Genomic DNA, 20,476 nt, shown 5'->3' on the forward strand with positions numbered 1-20,476 from the left:
CAGTGGATTTCGGATCAATTTTTGAGTGAATGTTTTAAAATGTTGAAGCCTTATTGGAGCCAATTCAACAAAGAATCCGTAGTGTCAGTGATACAGAATATTACCGCAAGTTAGTTTTTTTACATTCTTTTATCCAGTGACTCTGATGAAAATGGCAACGACCCTGTAGCCCAAGGCAGCAGCTCGTCAGAAGAAACTTCCTCAGATTCTGAGTCTGCAGATGAGTCCGAGTCTGAAGCACAACAGAAGAGGAGCACCAGCAGGTCCAAACCCAAGGTGATGTTTTTGTTGTTTTTGTTGTTGTTGTTGTTATACAGCAGAAAGATATCTTTCCTTTTGATGTTTTCCTTATAAAATGTTCATTAATCCACTAGCAGCCACTTCCACAACCATGTCTCGTTTTGAAATGTTTTAATCCGTAACCTATTACAACTGAAACTGGTTTTGTTTTATTTGTGTATGTGGCAGTCCCACCTGCCGCACGCCACCCGAGTGGTGTTTTCAGAGCCCTCCGACAGAGACACAGGCAGAGATGTTGCAAACACACTAGTTTATTGTAGATAGTGGCAAGATGTAACAAGCCGGGATCAGATGGACACATGTCATGACAGAGGCTCTCCCTGTGTGGGGATGGGTGATTTATCTGTTGCCTGTTGATTTCTCTGACTAGCAACAGGCGTACAGCCACCCTAACCCCCGGGGCCAATAACCTAGACCCAAGACAGGTGTTGCTGCTTAAACCACTCTACCCCCACACCACAGTATATGTATGTATGTATGTATGTATGTATGTATGTTTGTATGTACACTACATAGCTAAAAGTATGTGGACACCCTTTCTCATTTATGGGTTTGTTATTGCAGCCACACCCATTACTAACAGGTGCATCAAATCCAGCCATGCGATCTCGTTAGACAAATATTTGCAGTACAATGGCTCGTACTAAAGAGCTCAGTGACTTTCAACAGGGCTTCATCATAGGATGCTACCTTTCCAACAAACCAAAAATGTCTCCCCTAATGGACCTGCCCCTGTCAACCATAAGTTCTGTTATCGTGAAGTGGAAACGTCTCGGAGCAACAACAGTTCAACGAATCGGTCGACCACACAAGCTCACAGAACAGGACTGCCGAGTGCTGAGGTCCTCTGTCCTCGGTTGCAACACTCACTACCAGGTTCCAAACTGCCTCTGGAAGCAACATCAGCAGTGGCGTTTAATAGTTGTTTTTTTAATTTTTGAAATTAGATATTTTTTATGTCTCGGGAAAGGAAGCACACAATCCCTGGGAATGAACTTGTTTTCTGCTACTGTCAAAACACATTTGTGAAATTGGTCATATTTATTTTAACTTCAGCATTTCAAAGCAACACTTCACTGCACTGCTCTTAAATTATAACAGAAATAATAGCCTATAAAACATTAGAGATAGGCCTTGCAAAAGTAAAATATAACAAAATGGCTTATAATAATAAAGAAATTCACTACATAATCAAACAAAATATACTTAGGTCTATTATAAACAAAACAGACAGGGGCCAGTCATGAATAAAACACTAATTAAAACAAAAAGACTTTGGTCTGCATGTTGTGCTTCATATGCAAAATGGAAATCAACATTTTAAGAACAGGACAGTCCTTGCATTATAACAAAACATTAGCTTATAGCCTCTAAAACATAAGAGATAGGACTATGCAAAAATGCTTTGGCCTACCATGGGCTAAATAGGCCAAAACAAAATAGTCATAGGCTTAATAAGTGACATGACTATTTTTAATAGTAATTATTTCAAATTTTAACTCACTTCGCTTTTCACTCACTCACTTTTTTTTTTTGTATATATTTTTTTGCAAGTGTGCTTTCAAGAAGCAGTACGTCGATGGACTCTGCACTCAGGCAATTTCTGATCTTTGGAACAAATTGTCCACGAACAGAAAACTCTCTCTCCGCCTGCCACCAAAAGCAGGGTTTGCTTTTGGTGGCAAACTCTTTGGTAAGAATTTTCATCAGGTCGCTTTCTCTCCTTTCATCGAGGGCTGGCTTGGTTGTCATGGAGATGCAGGTTTACTGCCAGATTGGACTCCCTTTCATTTGTTGGAGCTGCATCCCCTTGCGCACTCCATGTGCTCTACCCTGCATCGCTCTCCTCCTTATCTCGATGGCTGGCAAACAGACCTTCGACAAGTCCTCTCACAGTCCTTAGCTGCATCTGTCTGGATGGCATGATAAAGATATCGTTGGACCTCCGCGAGTAGTACGCCAGTATCCAGGAGGTACCTGAGAGGATCGAATGGAAAAAAGTATTGAAATTAAGTCCTAGAGTCCCCCTCTTATATGAAAAAAGGCCGTTACAAATCAGTATAGAATTATCAGTCAGAGTCTTAATTAAATAGCTCTAGCCTGAACTTATGAAAGGTTAAATGCAGAGGACAAATTAATTAATTATAATTTATAATTATAATTCCAACTTCAGTAAAAAGCTCCCTGTACAGAGACACCAGGTTCTTCCGTCTACGGTGGGTGAATCTGTTCTAAAGTGCGTCTCTCATCTCCCGGCTCAGTGGACTGTCGTGCTTATTCAGCTCATCCATCATGAACATAAAAATCCTGTCCGCTTTGATGAGAGTAGTGTCCCGCTGACAAAGGGACTCAACTCCCATCTTCACTGATTTCAGACAAGAGGTGAACTGTTTTATAAGGTTGAGCTGACCATCACTTATGATGAGTCCGGGGTTTATGTCGTCAAGTGTCTTGGTCACTTTTTTGTGGAGTTAGGCTTGGGCGATTGGACGAATATATCGGAAACCACTGATTGGCTGAGTCTAACTGTGTTTTTTTTGTTGTTTTTTTGTTTAGGCGATTTTTTGGGGCGATTTTTGTCCTTTTTTATTTTTATTTTTATTTTTGCTAATTAAAGACCTGTAAAGTGCTTCTCAAAGCGTGCTGAATAGGAACAGGTATTCCGCGTCGCCACTTTAACGACGCCCGGTGCTTTTCTCCCCATCTGGAGAAATCTTCGAAAAGAGGATAAAAGAATAAATCACCGTAAACCCCATTTCCAGGTCCATCTGAAACGGGCTTCCTCTCTTTCTGTGGTTCGGTTCAGACATTGGAGGAACAACGCTGTGGTGCAGCGCACACTCAGACACACCTGTTACCAGGGAATGGAAGGCCTGTCCTGGGGTAGCTGCAGCCACCCCCTTCTCTGGGGAGCAGAGACGCAGGACGGACAGGCTTTCTCCGGGATGATTACACTATTTGACCTTTTTATTTTGCTATCTCTTTAAAATGCTTAATTGAGCAAATGTGTCAACCGAACCGTTGCGCTGTGCCCACTGAGACCAGCTGCTCCGTCCGTCTCCAGAGACGGCAATTCCTTCTTTTACATCCTTCGGCTTGCCGGTTGCGTCCGGTTTAAAACAAAAATAATTCCATATAGGATTGCAGAGGGAGAGGGAGACAGGGGCACATCGGGGTGCACCCTCATATGCTGCCATCTCTGCCAGTATTCCACCCAGGGAAGTTTTTTCGATTAAGTATGAATCTAGTATTCAGTGTACTTCACTTGGAGTTTTGTCATGCTGAGACTCCAAATATCACAGCAAACTAATTGTTGTAACCTGCAGAACATTTAATGACTCATTCACAGATCAAACATTAACGGTCGCACTCAGAAGTATATATTAGAAAAAAAATAATGGGACTTTGTTTTTATTAATTACAATAAGCTTTCAGTGTGTGCCACCAGCACACGCAGTGCACACACATCTGTTGCATAAACTTAAAAACTTAAAACACCTATGTTTTCATAAAGTAAACTCTAGGCCTACATATTTTCTAAATATGAACCTATTCCAATATTTTCTAAATACATTTTTTTATAAAACTAGAATTCCATCTCCAAAATGGTTTGGATGGGTGTTCTTGAGAATCCCGATCCCGGGATTAAACCCTAGTCAGCACAAGAACTGTTCATCATGAGCTTCATGAACTAAGTTTCTATGGCTGAGCAGCTGAACACAAGTCTAAGATCACCATGTGCAATGCCAAGCGTCGCCCGGAGTGGTGTAAAGCAGGCCACCATTGGACTCCCGAGCAGTGGAAACATTCTCTGGAGTGATGAATTACGCTTCACAATTTGGCATCTGATCAACCCATCTGGTTTTTGGCAGATTCCAGGAAAACGCTACCTGCCTGAATTCATAGTGCCAACTGTAAAGTTAGGTGGTGGAGGATGGTCTGGGGCTGTTTTCCATGGTTTGGGCTCGGCCCCTTAATTCCAGTGAAGAAAGTTTTTTGAAAGGGTTTTGAAAGTAAATGTTCAACAAGCACACATGGCTGTGGTGTTTGTTCGGGTGTCCACATGCTTTTGTCTGCGTAGTGTAAATGTATGTATATGTTCCACCAATACATGTTTTTTTCTTTATTGTTTTTCCACATTTGCTTATTTAAGTGTTTCTCTTTCTAATATATCAATGGCCCAGAGTTGCTTCATTTGTAGTCGTCATTCAAAACTCGACTCTGGAACTCCCTTATCGTCCTGGACTAAGCGAATCCAAATCGTTGTGTTTGTTTACCCAGGCAATATAGAAAGAATTTCATTGTGATATTTTTCTATTCATCTATATTACATATTGACACACACCATTAACCCCCACCCTAGTAACACAGCGCTCTGGGGACTTCAAATGTCTATGCTGCTATATTGTGGAACGTGCTCTTTTTAACTTTCTCTTCAGCCCCTCAGCCCCCTCTACTCAGCCCCAACCTGTGTTCTTCTCTATGAAATTCTCATTTTATACACATTGTCATTTGGGGCATGCTCCATGAATTATGCATCTTTCTGTGGCTGCCTATTTCTATCTCTCTCTCTCACTCTCACTCTCACACTCTCACTCTCCCACTCTCACACTCCCTTTCACTCTCTCTCACTCCCTCCCTCCCTCTCTCACTCCCTCCCTCCCTCCTGCTCTTCCAGGCCTTCGTCTGCTAATCAGGTTTCCATCTCTATTACCGTCGCAGATTGTCAATTTAGAGAAAATCTTAACTTTGTTGTTTGTTTTTCACCCGACGCCGTCCTAAGCACAGTAGAATTTTTTACAACTATTTACGTGACACGAAGGAAGCGGCGGCCGGTCAGGGGAGTGTGAAGATAGGGTGATAAAAAGTGCTTGTGCCTTTTTGTTTTTAATTTTTAAATGCATTTTTATGCCAGCACCGGGGGGTGTTTGTTGTACACACACACACACACACACACACACACACACACACACACACACACACACACACACACACACACACACACACACACACACACACACACACACACACACACACACACACACAGTCAAAGCCTGACAGGCCCGGCACACTGTTGGGGATGGCATGTATCGGTTGTGACGGGACACTGTGCCCCACTGTGCCCCCCCGCCCCCCCCGGGCCGTCTCCATCCGTAGCGGTCAATACGCCTGTCCTCACATGTTGCATGATTATTTAATTTTCAGGTGGAAGCGCCGCCCAAGAAAGAAGTGTCTTTGCTGGATCTAGATGACCGTGAGTTCAACTAAACTACAACTTTAAAATGACTGATTGCAGACGGTGCCATACTACTGTTACTATTGTATAGTATTACATATTGTACTATTATGCAGACGTGAAAAAATCCAGGTTCAGAAAGTAAATAAACCTACCATGATTTTGCTCTCGCCAATACACTGATGAGCAGATTCCACTCTTTAGTTTGACCTCTGGGTTGATGCCTCTTGAAAAATCCACATGGTTGACTCGGAATCCATGTGGAATTTTACTTTCCCAACCCGGATTTTCTCTGCCTTTATGACTCTACACTGAATTACAGACAAATAGATTATTTTGAAAGTAAAGATATGGGTTTACAGACAACCATAATATTACTGAGCATGTTTCCTGTCTACACTCTCAAGCGTACACTCCCATGAGCCTCAACAGACTCACACATACAATTATTTGATAATTTAATACAATTATAAGGGGAAAAAAACAATTGAATTGATTATAGTCTAATTGTGAGCGTAGAGTCAATAATAAAACTGAACTTCAGAATGAAAGCTGACCTGTTTGAAATCCTTCTCCGTTCTACTGCACTGTGATTCTGATGAGATCAAATCCTCTCAGATGTTATCTAATGATGGCGATATCCAATTAAAGTAATGAAGTAACCTCTCCGCAAGAAGACTATAAGACGGTTGTATCAAGCAGATTCATGTCAGTATTTCTCTTCATCTAAAGTAAATAAACAGAGGCAAAACGTGACTTCAAACACATTTCTCAGCATTTTTCATGTTTTCATTTTGACACGTTTCGTAACCATTAATTACAAGAGGAGGGTATTTTGAAGAAATGTTATTTATTTTTATTTGCAACGTTAAAATTACTTAATCACTTAAAATTATGTCACTTCTTTTAAATGGCCAAAGATAATACCTGGTTAGTAACCTGTTCCTACTATTCATTATCCAATGCTTAAAAGATAATTTATATGGTTCTATCATGATGATGATGATGATGTTAATACAAAAGTAATAATAATACAAAAAAATATATATTATTAATAATACATAAAATAATCTCTGGCAGAGATGATAGACATAGAAATTGCAATGGTAAGTTAGTACTGTTAATTCAAAGTAAATGGAAAGGGAGGCGGATGTGCGTTTTACCTGGTTTTACCTTAAATAGAAATCGAGCCTACATGTATCCCTAAAGGAGAAGACCATATAACAATCATTTTAAAATAATTATCAATGTTGTTGTGTGTTTTGATCCTCCAGTGTCCCCCTTACCGCTGACCACGTCCAAGTCCTCGGTGCTTTCTCCCAGCCTCCTGTCCGACCTGGAAGGCCTCTCCCTCTCCAACGTCTCCTCCACCGTGCAGGTGTGTGTAACTGTGCGTGTGTCTTCAAGAGCAACTTGCAGGTTAGCATACTCAGTGAATAACTGTGTGGGGAAATGATGTAGCAATTTGATTTAAGAGTTATTTCTTTTCTTCTTATTTATTTATTTTTACTGGACCAATGTTTGTAATGCAAGTAGCCACACCCACCTGGGGGGTGGGGAGCAACGTGTTTGTTTATTTTAGATTTCATTTATTTCCGGGTTTCTGACTTGTATGAAACGTAAGCATCCTCTTTGTAAAAGAGTTTTAGCATGTTTTTATTTTTTTTAAACCATCTTCTCCTAAGCCAGAGATCATAAATCCATAAAAAATAACTGATAGTTGCTCTTTAAAGCACACGTGCACATTAGGGTCATACCAGATGACATTTTCTCCCATCAGTGTGTGAGTCTATTGTTCCGTTTTTTGTGTGTTTGACACTGATGGAGGTTACGTACCAGACGGCGAAAATGAGCCGCTCTCCCTGGTGGAACATTTCTGCTGGCGGGGTCCGGCTATTGACCTTTTCCACCTCCTCGTATTTATTACCAGCCTCCGCTATATGCTCCTCTCTTCCCCACCATCGCCGCTTTTGTCTTTCGTCTCTCCCTCCATCACTCCCCCGCCCTTTACTTTCTTTCTTACCTTCCATCCCTCTCTGTCAGATCCCGTGCTCCCTCGTGTCCCTCGTGCCGCCGCCGTGTGTGTATACCTGATGGTTGACCTTTCTCGCTGTGACGGCTCCTTTCTCTCCTCCGTGTGTGTCTCTCAACGTCTGTGTATTTTGTCTTGTCTCCCCCGGGGGACGGCGGTGTCCCGATCGTCTGTTTATTTCCTCTTGCCGCGTCTATCTTATTGTCTATATCTGTGTTCTTAATTACTCTATAGTTTAAGTACAATATCAGCTGCATATCATATCTACTGATATGGAATTATGAGATATTGGAATTACGCAGTTGGGTATGATTTGGATTCAGAGTTTTGCATTCCTATAAATAGACACCATAGTTAACTGTTTGCTGAGAGCTATTTGCATTTAGGCAGTATTTTGAATTGGCTAAAGTTTTACTTTGACGATACATTCACATTAAGCTTCTTCAGATCCAGAGCCAATTGGGACATTGGCTGTTGGACATTGGACTCTTTGGTCTCTTACCCATGTGTGTCGGCTGAACCTTCGTAGCTAGTTCCTGTTACTTTCTCGGCTCTCCTGCTGGCCCTGTCAGTCAGCGTGATTGACAGCTGCTCTTAAGCTCACGTTTATCCCACGCAGGACTTGTCAGTCAACCCCCCCATCTCCTCAGGTGAAGGCCAGGCCCGTAAATAGAGAATCGAAATGCAGATTACAAGGCGGAACTTTTCACACATCAGCATCTGATTTAGAGTCAATTCTATGCATAAATACATGATGGGCGTCAGGGGGGATTCATAGACAAGGGTAAATAACCCTACAGCTTCATCCACACGGGTCCTCCCCCGCTCCTCCTCCTCCCTTTCTTCCACAAGCCTGGTTTCTCTGACACACACTCACACTCATGGAAACACACACACTGGCCCCAGTGTCATTCCTATTTCTCTGCAATCCGCCCGCCGAGGCAGTGAGTGTGTCTCAGCTGAGCATTTGGGCCCTTTTAGAAAATTACTGCATGGTTATCAAAGGCATTTAGATTAACCCCGGGTACCGTCTCTGACCCCCTCCTCCTCTCTCTCTCTTCTCTCCCTGGGTTTTGCCTGATACTGCACTCTCTCTCTAATAACATTTTGACATTAGGATCTCTCACAAACGCCTTTTAAATCCCAACCCCCACTTCTCCGACCACCGTCCGTGTGTGTACAGCGGTCGGGCGGGTGATAACTTTTCATTCATAATTAGTGCCCGGCGAATAGGGCTGCGTCGCGGGGGGAAATTGAACTGTCAGCGGTGGGGCGCGAGGGCGCTTGACCTCATCACGCCCCCCCCAAATCATAATTTGTTCATTTGGTGCCCATCAAGCGGCGGGTGCTGCTTCACCCCCGCCCCCCCTTGTCTCCCCTCCCACCTCACCCCCGTGACGACCACCCCCCACAGTGGGCGCTCTCGGTTCACGTCTAATAACGAATCAGTGGCAGGGAATTTCGGCATCACCGATATGGCCGCCCCTGCCCTCCTTTCGAAACCTCCCGCTGCCACTCAGAGCAGGCAGATTGCCTTCTAAATAGGAATAAATACACACTAAAAAAATAAAAAAAATAAAAAAATAAATACACACACCAAAGCAGTTCAGGTGCTACCAGAGAGCTACGCTGTGTGTTAATAGAGATCTACAAGTATTATTTTCGACTATAATTTTTTTTTTTTTTAAACAGTTTAAATAATTTGTCTTTATGATAGCTATGTGTTTGTGGACATTTTGGGAGGGATGTATGTGTTAGTAAGGCCTTATTGATCCACAAGCCCTGATCATTGTATTTGATGACTGATTATGCTTGTCAGTGACGGCGCCTATTAATGAGACAAAAGTGATTTCCTTGTTTGTACAATTCCATTATTGTTGCAGTAAACAGGAGTGGAGGTTGTCTCAACAACCCATTTAACTATCTTTTAGGGGTCCCCCCTGCAAGCTGGATTGTTGCTGCTTGTTATTGTTCGGCAGCCCCTTATTGTTATTGTTCGAGAGAAAACCTTTCTGAATTTTGAAGCCTAAAACTATCTGGAACACCAACTTCGGCATAACACACAAACACGGTTTATGTCTTGTTTGAACCACACTGTCACAATCTCATGGTTTCATCCAAATTGATCCACAAACGGAGGAGATATTAGCGAAAAACCAACCACATTTTAAGCGATTTTAACACAGACAAGCCATTACATCTGACGCTAAAATCTGTGCAATCCAGCTAAAACTACCTGGAAGACACTTCAGCATGAGCAACAAACACGGTTAAGGTGTTGTTTAAACCCCTATGTCACAAGGATTGTGTGGTTTAAATTTCATCCAAATCGATCCACATACAGAGCAGATATTAGTGAAAAACCGGTCCAAACAACTTTGACCCAAAATATTCAGTGGGTCTTAGTTAACTGATACCTCACATGTCTCATTCTAAAATGAACAAGATTTAATATACAGTATGACACTTTATGACGTCATCATATTATTTACTATAAATGTACAGATTCCGATTGAGAATGTTCAGTTGGACTGTGTCCAGTGTGCAACATGGACTCGGTCGCTCCGTAGTGTTTTGATATTACCAAACTATTGATTTATGTGTGTATTTATATGGCCTCTTACCTGGTAGATGTCAGTAGAGCTGTTCAATTTATATTTTAAATCCGTGGTCCACATTACCTTGCCAGATTCATGAAAAATAAAATCCTTAAAATGTCGTCAGCGCATCCGTCGAAAACACTGAAATGTGCGACTGAGTGATGCGTTCAATGTCCAGCGAGGTGTCAGAGAAATAGAAGCCGTGCAATGGTTATTACTCACAGAAATACCACAAAGTTTTTCATATTTCATGTAAAACATAACTTACTGCAAATGTAATGGAAAAAAAAATCAACAAATAAATGAATTTGTTGTGCCCGGCCAAACGGCCACACGTCACTGAGAGTGCAGCTGCTTTACAGGCAAACATGGATGGTTGTTTTAAAGTCAGGGGGGTTGCGCTTTGTAGACCGCATAGCGGTTGCTCTGCGAGAAAGGGCAACCAGGAGACGACAAACCGAGGGGAGCCAATGCTGCGTTCAAATAAACTTGGAAAATCGTATTGCGTTTCAGAGAACCCGGGAAACTGTAAATCACACCCAACACGACTAAACTGGACCCTGTGTATTGCTGCCTGCAGCTATTTTTACTTATTGGATTTATTAATCATTGAACATAGATCCTCTGTTAACATATTAATATTATGTTAATATTAATGACTGTGGAATCGTTTTCACCATATTCTGCTTTACAGTCATACGTCAGTTCATCAGAAAAATCACTTTACTCTGATCTTTTCAGCAGATTTTATTCCCTTGCTATATTCTCTAGGTAGGGCATCATATTGTACTTTGTGCTATATTATACCAGCTATCTCTTTTGAAATTGTATAGATATTAACCGTAGTCTTATACAGTCTGGTAAGATTTAAGATCATTAAAAACATCATTGATCCCAGGGGGAAAGGAGTTCACAGAACAGTGCAAGTTAAAACAAGATCAATTTAATAATTAATATATATAATTATATATATTATATATATATTATAATTATAGAAGTTATAAGGGAACAGCCCATGCACTGTCTATGTTGTCAGGTGGCGGGTTCACTAAAGTAAATATAAGTACAGTGGTACCTTGAGTTACGAGTGCACTAAGATACGAGTTTTCGGAGTTACGAGCCGTCGTTCCGTTTAATTTTTGAATTGATTTGCGAGCAAAAATTTGAGTTACAAGGAGCGAACTTCAGGTACGCCACCGCTGGTGGGTGTGGCGAGCGAATGCGGCCAGCATCCCGCATCTCACTCCTTCACTTCACGTAGTTACCTGAGCGTGGAAGCATCGCTTTTGTGTATTGTGCTCGGGATTTGTGCTTTTTGTGCAGTTATTTTGCCAATTATTTATTTATTTATTTATTTTTGAACCATGGGTCCGAAAAAAAAAAAAAAAAGTGCTGAGAAGAAGAAGCGGATGATGTCCATCGACTTAAAGTGCAAAATAATAGAAAAACATGAGCGAGGTGTGCGTGTGATGGAATTGGTGAGGCAGTACGAGCGTAGTACTTCTACGGTATGTACCATACTGAAGCAGAAGGAGACGATAAAGGGTATCACGCCAGCCAAGGGCGTTAAAATAATGTCTAAGCTGCAGACCGCTGTCCATGAAAAGATGGAGAATCTGCTGTTGGTGTGGTTGACGGAGAAGCCGCTCGCAGGAGATAGCGTGACGGAGGGTATCATCTGCGAGAAGGCTGAAGGGAAGAGAGATCTACACATTCTCTTTTATTGTGTTTTATTATGTTTTTATACAATATTTGTTATTTAAAAACGTAACAAAAAAAATTGTGGTGGTTTTTTTTAGGGGGTTGGAACGGATTCATGGCATTTCAATTAATTTCATTGGGGAGAATTGATTTGCTATACGAGCAGATTGAATTATGAGCTGTCACGGAAGAAATTAAACTCGTAAGTCAAGGTACCACTGTATCTTATAAAAGAATGGTATCGTATAAGTATGTACTGTAGTAAACAATGCTTACTAAATTGAGCTACACTTAAAATCTCAACTTTTAACAAATACCTATTCCTTTGCTAACATTGGACTTGAGCTTTGTATTGCTACCATCAGGGAATTTTTAGTGTACCAATTAGTATGTGATGAGCAAAGTAAGTAAAGCAAGTATTATGTTTAGGTTGTTGTAAACTGTCAACTGCATTGGGTTGCATTACTTTTTTTTCCTAAATGATTTCACTGTGCCTTCCGGGTTTTCTCCACTTGAGGTTGTTAAGAATGCCCCGAAGCGCTATTTCTTTTATTAATATTCTCCTTTTGCTTTAATTGTTTAGTGGAGGGAAATGAAATAGAAAATTAATCATTTCTGAATACCCAATTTAATGCAAAATTAGCTCAAATTAGTTTGCCTCTTCTCTTGCGCGCTGGAAAGACTCCTGTCGGATTAAAGTAGTTTTAGGCGACTGCAGTTTATTTTATTTAATTTGCTCCAAGGTCTTTCTGATGCCCCTCTATTAATTGTCATCTCCTGAGTGAAGGGGACAATTATTCCCTAAAGTCAAACACATGTCCCCACATACACATATACACACACATACACAGACTTTTTAGAGCCTAATGAAATCCCATCCTCTTAAGTTCTAGGCAGACAATGTCTGGGAAAAACAGAAATGGATTTTCAATCCAACAGCCCGTCCATACACCACACACACACACACACTCACACACCCAATTCTCTAAAATTGGTCTTGGTTAGCCTCCCCCCCCCCCTTTCTTTTTTCTTTTTTCTTTTTTTTTTTTTTTGAATATGTCAGCGGGATTTTCAGGTCATTTGCCGCCAGAGGAGGATGCTGGGAGTGTGCGTGGCGTGCGGCGTCCGGGCTCTGAAGGTGACTGGTGTCCGCCGGCCATCCATCACTGGAGCTTCCTTTAAGTTGATACATAATAGAGCCTCTCAATCAACTTCCTCCTTCGTTGTCACCTCCCTCCCTTTTGTCCGGCGTGGGGAAACCGATGCGGGGAAGGAGGTAGGGCGGGTGACAAGGGAAGTCAAGGTTACATCCATCTCTCCCTCTTATTTACACTTCAGTTCTTACGGAGCGGGGCGGCCTAACAACACATCCGTGGACAGAGAGGCGGGCGATGGCGGGTTGTACATATCGGGGTTTTTACTGTCCACTGTGTCAAATTGGTGATGATAAGCAGTTTGAAGCTTTGTCCTGGTCCTCCTTTCCCTCGCTCCCCCTTGAGGACCTTGAGGGAGGCGGCGGCATGTGTCTGTCAGGGAGGTAAATCTCCGTCGCGAAGGGGGGGGGGGGGGGGGGGCAGCGAACCTTACGGCCGGCTTCATCAACAGCGACTGCTCTGACACGTCCAAAAGCGGCCCGATAAATTTGCGGGGGCCGACAGCGGTATGACGGTGTGCCAGCAAATGTTTGTTTGACTTACCCCCCCCTTTATCAGGTTCGGGGAGGGGGGGGGGGATATGAGGATTTCAAAAGTGGTCTTGGTGAAATGTAAGTGGGATGATGGTCAGCTCTAGGTGATGGAGGTTTTCTTTATCACAAACTATGTTTCATGAAATGAGAAGACTTTCATGGAGGGTTAATTTGCCGTGGATACATAATAAAACACCAGTTACGTTTTTGTCAGCTGGGTCACACACTCAAGTGGATGAAATGGGTTACGGTTAGGGTCGGGGGTTGGATAAAGTTTAACAAATACAAATAGAAAGCAACATTTAAAAAAAAAAAAAGTGTGTGTGTGTGTGTGTCTGTGTGTCTGTGTGGAGGGTGTGGAGGGTGTGGCTGATTTGTGTGTATAGATATGTAAGATGCAGAAATATCTGTAAATACCGTGACCAACACCTGTCAACAGTATTTGCTGTTTGTTTGGTTCCTGGATATTTGTGGAATTTGTTTCTTATTACTGCCAGTCATATTCAATTACTTTTAATTAGATCACACGCCTCATTCATCATTTAATATATTTATTTCCTGGATCTGTTTTTATACCGTTTGTTATTGTTTTTCCTCCCATCAAATCAGGTATTTCTCATACCTTTGGCCACAACTCTGTCAATCTCACTGCTTGTAGCACCTGGATTTTCGAGGTGTTAAGTTATTGTTTTGCATTCCCTCTTCCACACTCATTTGCACCAGGATAATGTACATCTGTTTGAGTTAGAGCTGTGTGTGTGTCACAATGTCGCATTGTCCTAGAATGTAGTACGAGGCTTTTAAAGTCCTGCTGTTTAAATAGTGCTGTCACTCAGTGAGAGAGGGTTCTCACTTCCTATAAATAGGTAGTGAAGAAACTACTGAAAGTTTCCATACTTTTACGGTATTTTATAATGTCGGCATAGATTCAAGTTTCTTAGTACATTTACTTTCATGTTGTTAGTTTGGACACTTTTTTTGATTTTTGCTTTTTGTAGGCCCTTCCTATAAGCTTTAACTGACAGGAGGTAGACTCTTGCCATTGAAAACAGAATGCCACTTCGTAATATGGCCACCTTTTTCAGAAACAAGGTATTAATGTGGCCGGTTAAGCCCAAAGCAAATACTCAACATCTGTCTATTTTGTCTTCCTCTCTCAAGCTAGGGTAATGAAAAAATCCCTAAATTGCTAAAAGCACCTAAATAAAAGTCTGAATAGCAGGTCTGCCCATTGCAGGCTTTTGTGTTTCCATTCCTTTAGAAGTCTTTATTCAGTCCATTTCACCTAAACTACCTGATTGAGGACTGCTAAAATTGGCCCCACTCTAACCCATAGGCTTAATGCAGTAAGTAGTGTCTTCATTATGGGCCAACTCACGTTCAGCAGAAGTGATGAATACTTCCCCCTGACTGGAAGGTTGGGCCCCTTGTAGAGAAATCAGTTTCCTTTATCTCACGTTTTTCTATGTACTTGCTTTTATGCATAAGTGCTGCTATATATTCTTTATGTCCATTTCATATTGTGGACCATCTTCCCAAAGATGGTTAAATGACTTAGTAGAACTAATTATGAATTACCGAATACATAGGGCTACTTCAGTGTAGAAGTGATTGGAGATCCCATTATGTATTCATCATCCACCTCTACGCTTTACCCCCTTACAGGTTAATATTCCAACGTTTGGCCCCGTGAAGAGCCACGACCTGCTGCACCACATGACTGGTAAGGGCCTGTCTGCCCAGTACCACTTCCCCAGAAGGCCCTGTCTCTACCAGGCCAGCATGGTCAACGTACAGATCACCCTGACCAACAGCTCTGACCAGGCTCTGGAGGAGATCCACATCAAGGACTGGAGCCCCACCAACCTCAACGTGCACTGCTTCAACACCATCGGTAAGTATGGGAGACCAAATAAAATTCAAAGGGCATCATTAATATGAGAGGATGTTTAGCGGCTGCAATTGACGATACCTTCTTTGGGACGATGACTAAAGGCCTTCAATGCCAACAAGTTTGGCAAGTAGTTGAGTAGAAATATGTTCTAATACAGTGTCACCAACCTTTTTTCTACCATGCTATACTTCTTATAATGAAATTATCACACCGCACACCACTATAAAAGACTATCCTGTCAACCACCTGTGATAAAACGTCACCAACATGTACAGTATAACTGTGTTAATAATTATGGCCTACTGGCAAACGATTCATGAACAATTTGTTTGTAACAAACAAAGTTTTTAAATGATTCACTCCGGCAAAGGAATTGGCGAGTGAGTTCATCTTTGAGCCACAAACTGAATATAATTACTGAGGACTAAATTAAAGTCCATGGCAAAAAAGAATCTCTAGGCATTTGGCATAATTCATATTGAATGAGACTGATTTGCTTCGTCACAGTCCATCAAAATTAATAATCGTGACAGAATTAAATTATTCTTGTGAGAATTACAGTAATCGTTCACCTTAAGTCTTCCCTCGCTCACCGTGCGTTTCACCAACGGAATCAAACTTGAACAAATCAAATCTCTTACCGTGTGAGTCATCAAGAATCTGGAAAAAAGCGACAAACCTTTCATCACAACTAGGATTTCTCACTTGTTGGTATTCTGACTGGAATTGATGAATTCGGTGAATTAGAACAGCTTTGCAATTTGATCTTGCAACACGAGAGCTAATTTGTAATATGTCATTTTTGTGTTCTCGGAATTTCTTACATTTTTGAGACATTACCATTATTTTTATTCTTCCATCCATTCTTGTTCTTTACCACTTATTCCTGTTCAAGGTAATGGTGGACATTGTTTACATTCTGCAGTATTTGACTTTTCATCAGGATTTCCATACAAGCTATACAGTTTCAAATAAGGGGTATGGTTGCTGTTTCGTGACTTCGTGACCTCCTGACTTCCCATATGTTGTTTTGTCTTGCATTAGTCATTTTAATATAAAAAAAATGTATTCTTGTTCGCTAACAGGCTATCAAATGTCCCGCCCCTCTCATACCCCAGCATTTTTAAATGGCCAATATTACTCCATCTAATTCTAGTTCATGTGTATTGATCAGTACGAGCAAACATCCACCATCTGGGTTTATCTATTTTCATGATCTCTACACTCAGTTATACCCTCGGGTCCAACACTCCCTGCAGACTTTCTTTCTTTTGCAAATGCACACCCACATACAGACACACATGTACACACGCACACGCATACACACCAACACGGACGGAACAAAAAAAGACTGGTGTGCAATCGACCGTGTTAAAACCGCCAATTGTAAGGGATTGATTGGGCATTGAAGGAACTCAAGCAGCCAAACAGTGGGTAATTTGGATCGATTGGGCTGGGCTGCTCTGAGGGAGCTGCTTGAGCCGGTTTGGATAATCTACAGTGGATGGCGCAGACCTGATGTGTAGTCTGGCTTTTGTGTATGGTCTACCAGGGATAATATTTCCTAATATTTCAATAATGGCTCAACCCAAGCAGGGCTTAACGAAATCAATCCGCATCAATTCAAATGGCGACAATTTCGATCAAATGATGATCGATGGCCTTTGACCGTCCAACTGCAATCGAACTTATAGGAAGAACTGCCCAAATGATTTTTGATAGCTCGGTTGCACAGAGAGCTTGTAAAGGGTTCTACGACAAGGAGGATGGGTTTCTATTTTTATTTTGGATTCATTTTTTCTTTAATTGGCTCTCAAATTGAAAGATAGTTTTTCAATTTGGAGCACATCTTGATGCACCGTAACTTCAGACATGTGTAGCTGTGAGAGAGAAGCGGTCACACACATACACACACACACACGTATATATGTACATATACAGTATATGCATGTATGTGCATATGTATGCGTACATACTTAAAAGTTGTGTGTGTGTGTGTGTGTGTGTGTGTGTGTGTGTGTGTGTGTGTGTGTGTGTGTGTGTGTGTGTGTGTGTGTGTGTGTGTGTGTGTGTGTGTGTGTGTGTGTGTGTGTGTGTGAGAATCAGCCACAACCTTTAAACCACTGACAGGTGAAGTGAATAACATTGATCATCTTATTACAGTGGCACCTGTCAAGGGGTGGGATATTTTAGGCAGCAAGTGAACAGTCAGTTCTTGAAGTTGATGCGTTGGAAGCAGGAAAAATGGGAAAGCGTAAGGATCTGAGTGACTTTGTCAAGGACCAAATTGTGATGGCTAGACGACTGGGTCAGATCTCCAAAATGACAGGTCTTGTGGGGTGTTCTTGATATTCAGTGGTGAGTACCTACCAAAAGTGGCCCAAGGAAGGACAACCGAGTTTGAGCCGGCGACAGGGTCATGAGCGCCCATGGGCTCATTATTGCGTGTGGGGAGTGAAGTCTAGCCCGTCTGGTCTGATCCCACAGAAGAGCTACTGTAACACAAATTGCTGCAAAAGTTAATGATGGCTGTGATAGAAAGGTGTGAACGAACACACAGTGCATCACAACTTGCTGCACTGGGCAATGTTCTGCTGGGAAACCTTGGGTCCTGACATTCATGTGGTTGTTTGAAACGTACCACCTACCTAAACACCAAACATATTTCCTGATGGCAGTGGCCTCTTACAGCAGGATAATGCGCCCTGCCACACTGCAAAAAAATGGTTTTAAGGAATGGTTTAAAGAACACAAGAGTTCAAGGTGTTGACTTGGCCTCCAAATTCCTCAGATCTCAGTCCAATCGAGCATCTGTGGGATGTGCTGGAACAACAAGGTTGATCCATGGGGGCCCCACCTCACAACTTACAGGACTTAAAGGATCTGCTGCTAATGTCTTGTGCCTGCTTGCGTCAGCCACACAAGCTCACACAACAGGACCAACAAGTGCAGACGCGTGTTGCATGTAAAAATCCTCCATCCTCGGTTGCAACACTCTACCAGATTTCTAAACTCTCTGCCTCTCTGGAAGCAGCTGCACAATAGCCTTAGATCACCATGCACAATGCAAAGCATCGGCCGGAGTGATGTCAAGCACGCCACAATTGGACTCTGCAGCAGTGGAAACACATTCTCTGGAGTGATGAAGTCACGCTCCACCACCTGGCATCTGATGGACCAATCTGGGTTTGCCAGGAGAAAGCTAGTTGCCTGGATATGCATAGCGCCAACTAGTTTAATATTTTCCCAAACACTTTCTATCCTGGGAGAAGAAGTACACAATCCCAGGAAATTGACTTGTTTTCAGCTATTGTCAAAAGGGATTTGGTCATATTTCAAGTAACACTAGATGCAACAAGAAGAAATATAGGCTCCCAACAACACCACTTAAGTGTATTATTTGGTGGTATTAATAATTATTAAGGCAAAAGAATGCCTTTTGTTTTAATCACATTAGAATGACCATAATATAGACTTTGCATGCACCTTGAATTTCGCTTTAGCTGCAACCATTGCGAGGAATATGAAATGAAAAGTTGAGAGCTGCTGAGAACAACCTGATGGTTGGAAGTGATATTTGACAATTCTTCTTTGTATAAACAAACGGAATTCCTGAGAGCGAGTTTTGGCATTTCCAAAATAATTTTATTCAGCTGAGGCAGATTCCATATTCTGTTGCGCTCAGAGGCTGCTGGTGCATAGTGTGCACTGCGATACTTCTGTAGCCAAGCAATGTTATATATAGTCAGTGATCACTCAAAGTTCCTGTAACAAAGTTTATTTATTTTATTTTCAGCATTTCAAAGTAACCCTGTGTAATTGTGCATCTAAGCCAATATAGAACAATCCCAGCGGCCTGCATGTCGTGCTTCATGTGCAAAATGAAAATCAACATTTGAAGAGCAGGGCAGGCCTACTACAGTCCTCTTGCATTATAACAAAATAATAGCCTATAAAACATTAGAGAGAGACCTATGCAAAAATAAAATATAACAAAATGGCCTGTAATAATGCTAAATTTACAACATAATCAAACAAAATATGCTTAGGTCTATTATAAATAGAACAGACAGGCGCCAGTCATAAATAAAACATATCACTGACACTTACTGTACCTAATTAAAATAAAAAGACTTTGGCCTGCATGTCGCACTTCATGTGCAAGATGAAAATCAACATTTTAACAACAGGACAAGCCTACAGTGCTCTTGCAATATAACAAAATAATAGCTTATAGCCCATAAAACATAAGAGATATGACTATGCCAAAAGGCTCTGGCTAAATTAGCTAAAACAAAATAGTCATAGGCTTTAATAACTGACATGACTATTTTTAAAACTCACTTGACTTGACTTTTTATTTTTTTATTTTTTTGGACGTTTTTTTTTTTCGCTTTTAAGAAACCTCGATGGACTCTGCGCTCAGGCAATTTCTGATCTTTGTAACAACTTTCCGCAGACAGAAAACGACTTGACTTTAGGTGGATAAAAATCCTGAAAGACTGATGGGAAGACAGTCCCAGGATGTCTGTGTTTTTCGGAAGCTTCTCTCCAGTGTCCTCTGCTGTTCTCTGGCCTGCGGAATGAGTAAGACGCAGCCCGCTGACCACTGGAGCCATGGAGGATATTCCGTCTCTCTGTTCTTCACTAGATAATCCTCTCCCCTTAATCTCACGGGTCTCCATCCTTTCTTAAGCATACGCCACCCCCCCCACCGACCCCGACCCCCACGCCCACCCCCATCCCTCTCGAAGCCGCTGCTCTCTTTGACAAGCTTGTTGTTTAGAAAATATGCTACTCCTTCATGTTTCTTTTCTTTTTCCCCTCCCTCGCTGAAGGTATGGGGGGGGGGGGGGTGAGATTGAAGGATAGATTCCTCACACGCGGTGGCCTTGCTTTGTGAAGTAGAAAACAAGTGCAGCGCACGCCTGTCTGTTCCACTCCGCTGCTCCCTCCGCTCCATCCTTCCTTCCCCACTGCCGCCGACTACTCTGCCCTTGTCACTCACTCCCCTCTCCTTCTATTC

General features: G+C 41.9%; 1 protein-coding gene across 1 annotated transcript in view; it reads left to right on the forward strand.

The window, feature by feature from the left end:
* The window catches only part of ap3b1a (adaptor related protein complex 3 subunit beta 1a), a 64,875-nt gene that overhangs the window by 33,192 nt on the left and 11,207 nt on the right, over window positions 1–20,476 (forward strand). Inside the window, exons 20-23 of the mRNA XM_080018343.1 lie at window positions 138–276; window positions 5,506–5,554; window positions 6,811–6,914; window positions 15,222–15,450. Coding sequence (XP_079874469.1) covers window positions 138–276; window positions 5,506–5,554; window positions 6,811–6,914; window positions 15,222–15,450 — 521 coding nt within the window. The remainder of the gene's footprint in view (window positions 1–137; window positions 277–5,505; window positions 5,555–6,810; window positions 6,915–15,221; window positions 15,451–20,476) is intronic.

The sequence above is a fragment of the Zeus faber genome, assembly GCF_960531495.2.
Source record: "Zeus faber genome assembly, chromosome: 17".
In the NCBI taxonomy this organism is placed as follows: domain Eukaryota; kingdom Metazoa; phylum Chordata; class Actinopteri; order Zeiformes; family Zeidae; genus Zeus; species Zeus faber.